The sequence below is a fragment of the Anguilla anguilla genome, chromosome 10 (assembly GCF_013347855.1).
Source record: "Anguilla anguilla isolate fAngAng1 chromosome 10, fAngAng1.pri, whole genome shotgun sequence".
NCBI classification, from domain to species: Eukaryota; Metazoa; Chordata; class Actinopteri; order Anguilliformes; family Anguillidae; genus Anguilla; species Anguilla anguilla.
In genome coordinates, this window is record NC_049210.1 from 31,245,461 (window position 1) to 31,249,667 (window position 4,207).

The window sequence follows — 4,207 nt, forward strand, 5'->3', positions numbered from 1 at the left end:
ATAATAATCCTAACAGATACAATAGGGTTCCACCAGCTTCGCTGCTTGGACCCCTAATAATCCTAACAGATACAATAGGGTTCCACCAGCTTCGCTGCTTGGACCCCTAATAATAATAATCCTAACAGATACAATAGGGTTCCACCAGCTTCGCTGCTTGGACCCCTAATTATGAATAGTCAGGCGACGCTAAGAGGGCCTGCCACATGCGCAGATGGGTGCGCCCTACCCACTGATCGTCACGCTGAAGTCACATGATGTGCACGGCGCGTGATGTCAGCAAGCTCAGTTTGCCTGTCCTCTTTGCCGACCTCCGCCATCCAAACGCTCAAGCGTCTAGTCAAAATCATTTTCCTCTCCTGTTCCAACGCCTTTAACGATACCTCAGCCAAACATGGCCAGCCAGTCTCAAGGAATTCAGCAGCTATTACAGGCCGAAAAACGCGCAGCTGAAAAGGTTGCGGAGGCCCGGAAACGTAAGTTTTAATATGGTTGTCATTTTCCCTGTTATAGTGTTTACCAGCGACGAGTTAAACGGATCTTGTTTTCTTGGAGCCAGAATAAATTACGTTAACTGTAACGTTATTATGCAGAAAATATTAACGTCATGTAGCATACGTTACTGTTTATGTAACTGTATATAAAAAAGCTAACCAGCGAACAATATACTGGTGTCTTCTCTTTTAATGTGTTATCGATACGTTTGCAGGCTGGCTAGAATAGCTAATAGATTAGTTGGTACACTTGCTAGCTGTGTCAGATACGTTGCCTGGGAATATTTATCTGTAAATTGTATGAGTTAAAATATGTTTAGATGTCGTTTTAGATTGTTCCGAGTCCAAGGCAACTAGCTAGCAAATAAGTTGGACGTTAAAATGTTATTGTGATAACTGAGCTAGAGTTCAAAATTGTCCTCTCATATCGCAAAAATGGCATCACTAAAAACAAGACAAGCTAGTGCTAGGTATCTAGCTGTCAATAAATGTAGCGTTTTACGCACACACCCACACACACACACACACATATTTATAATCCTAATTTGAGCTAGTCAGTTGTTTTCCCTGATGTCCCTGGTTGCACATCCGTGACGAGGTTAAAATGAATGTGTCCCTAAAAGCAGCTGGTTGTTGATGTTTGGGTGAGCTCTAATGTCGATGTGAACATTGAACTCTTGACTGTGGTGTGCTTTGTTTTAGTACCCCTAAGGCCCCGACTGGTATAGTCAAATGAAACTGAGTCACAGTGTATGGACACATCCTTTATGTTCAATCCACTTATTTTCCCATGACTTATTTTTGCCCATTTTGCCCTTCCATAGGACTAATGACAGTTTGCAATCCCTCTAGCTTCACTTCTGTTTCCTCTCTTTAAAAATATGTTCAGGTTCCCAGTTTGGATATCTCCACTTCCTGTTTTGCTATGAGTAGCGTTGATAATCACCCAGCAGTCCCATCCATGTCAAGTTTTCCTGGCACATATGATTGAGTCATGCAAACTTGCAGTGAAACATTTGTGATACATAATATATTGTAATATACTGTTTCATTGTCACGTATGTCCACATAGGTAAGAATCGTCGTCTGAAGCAGGCAAAAGAGGAGGCCCAGGCAGAGATTGAACAGTACCGTCTACAGAGGGAGAAGGAGTTCAAGACGAAAGAAGCCGCAGTGAGTCTGGTGGACAAAGTTGATGTTATGTGATTTAGTTAGGAAATAAATACCTGTATTAAATACTCCCCAACAAGTTAGATAGTCCCAACAACATTTCAACCTGCAAATGGAGCTATATATAAGGGTACAAGGGGAAAAGAGAAGTGCACAATTCATTTGTGGTTGGAAAGGAGTGACCATTATGATGGATTAAAACTTGCACAGTATTGTTGTGGACGTCACAAGTGAGGCTAATAATATTTTTAAAAACTTAGGAGTGATTTCTGTTTTAATTTTCTCATTGTGTTTTCTCTTTGAATCTCTTAATGCTACCAATTGCTGTATAAATATTATGATCAATGAACACAAACGTTAGACACCAATAGATGATTTGCTCAAAGAAGCAGGAGTAATTATTTTGTTATGGCTCAATTTTGGGTCATTGTCTGCTTTTTCCCTTGCATTTTGGCTGTTTTTTTCAGCATAAGAAATGCTGAATCCTGTATTAAATTGACCACTGGTGCTTTTGTATGTGACTAATCTACAATCGTTTTAAATGTAGATTAGTCAATTGCAAAAAAGGATTTTTAAAAATCTATGACAAAAGTGTGTCACATTATGTCCTATATGAAATCAGGACAGGAATGAACTCTAGACCAGGGCTGGGCAATTCCATTCCATTCCAGTTACTCTGGCCTAATTATAGTTAATTGGTTCCTTACACCTACACCAGCTCTCTTATATTAAACCTAATGAAAGTGTCTCGTTTGATGAAACAAAACAGAGTTATCACCTTGTCATTCATGAATTTATCAAATGTCAGCTGAAACGCCATATTGGGATTACTATGGTTGTCATGAAACCCAGGAACAGATACAGTTCTTTTTTCTCACCGCTGGTCTAAATGGAGAAAGACACCAAAAGAACAGGGGGCAATACAATTTAATAATTACAGAATTGGTTCAATGTCAAATTCTTCCTACAGACTTTGGGTTAATTGTCATTTTGTTCAGAAAATGCACCTGAAAGTTTTCCCAGTGTGAAAGAGATTGTTAGGAAGTGATGATGCTGTTGGTAAAGGCTGGTAAAGGGGCAGAAGGCTGAGTCTTGTAGTTGCAACGTGCAACCAATGGAGGGAGACGAAAGAGGTAGGCCAGATGGAACAGTCAAGCTCAGGGTGAGTTGAAGTGGTCAGTCACTGGTGGCTCAGTAAGCAGGGAGATGTGTATGTCCAGGTGAGATTGTTTGAACCAGCAGCTTGGTAACGGATATGGCGAGAGCATATTTTAGTTCATATTTTGCTTTCAGAGACACACAGAAAGTTTCAGCCTTACCATTTTAGCATTTCTGCCTGTTAAAAGTGTGAAACCAGAGAAGGCTGTTGATGATGTCTCGTTCCCCAGGCTCTTGGCTCCCATGGGAACTCAGCAGTGGAGGTGGATAAGGAGACCGAGGACAAGATGGGTGGCATCCAGAAAAGCTACCAGGTGAACCGAGAAGCAGTGCTGGGGAACCTGCTTAAAATGGTGTGCGACATTAAACCTGAGATCCACGCCAACTACCGTGTGGCCGGATAGGACATTCCCCTTGCCCTTGAGATGCGGCAGTATAAGGACTTCTATTGTGCAGCAATTGGGGTTAGCTCAGAGATGTAAGCTGGCTGTCATTATAGCCTTCTGATTTGTGTTTATGTTCTGATTTTACTGCTCTGTGATGCATTGCCTTCACTTAAAGCAAACTCTTAGTTTAGAGTTTAGAAAGAAAACATACTGACCCAGATTATTAATATTTGAATGGCTATATTGTGTCCTGGTATATAAAAAGGTTGACAAGATAATATTCTAAATGACAGTTAAATCATACGCCTGTACTGCTTATGCCCATTGGCTAAGATGGCAAAGAATTTGAGTTTGTTTTAAAGGTGAATTACTGTGTTACCCAGCTGTAAAATCTATTATGGGCCCAGACTGCATGGCAATGGAAGTCCTCTCCATGCTGTAACTTATTGATGTCCAGAGGATCATTAGGATCAATAGTTGAGTGTTGTCTGTGAAGGCCATGTCTGTGAGTGTACGTCTTGCTTTGAGTTGTAGTGTCTTTATTTATGGTGCTTTATTTTGACAAATTTTTAATTGTTGTTTGATGTCAGGACCTATGTAGAGCTGAACAGAATTTTCTTTCCTCTATCAGGTAAAACTTAAACAGCCTCTGTTTTCCTCACACATCTGCATAGTGAAAATGCTGCCACACTTCCTGATCTTCCTGTTCTTTTTCTCCTCTGTATCTGTGGGACCGTGGTTTGGAAAAACTGCTGTAATCAACTGGTGATTAAACGTTTGAAATTCTGGAGGATTCTTGTTCCTGAGTTTTTGTATTCCGATGATGACCATAATGTACTTAATTTTTATATCCTTCAGAGCATTGAACAATTCCACTCATCTCTCCTGTGAACACCAAAATTGGCAGACTGGTGCGATTTGCTGGAGGCTGTGAAATTCAACACCTTGTCTCTGGAATTGCAGGCACATTCGCGTGCCCTTTTTACAACAATGGCAAAA

The 4,207-nt window shown here is 40.6% G+C and overlaps 1 protein-coding gene across 1 annotated transcript; it reads left to right on the forward strand.

Moving 5' to 3' along the window:
* Positions 1-256: 256 nt before the first annotated feature.
* LOC118206345 (V-type proton ATPase subunit G 1-like) lies at positions 257-3,999 on the forward strand. Its single transcript, XM_035378948.1, has 3 exons — positions 257-476; positions 1,567-1,667; positions 3,053-3,999. The coding sequence occupies exons 1-3, from the start codon at positions 395-397 to the stop codon at positions 3,224-3,226; spliced, it is 357 nt and encodes a 118-aa protein (XP_035234839.1). The 5' UTR covers positions 257-394; the 3' UTR covers positions 3,227-3,999.
* Positions 4,000-4,207: the final 208 nt, after the last annotated feature.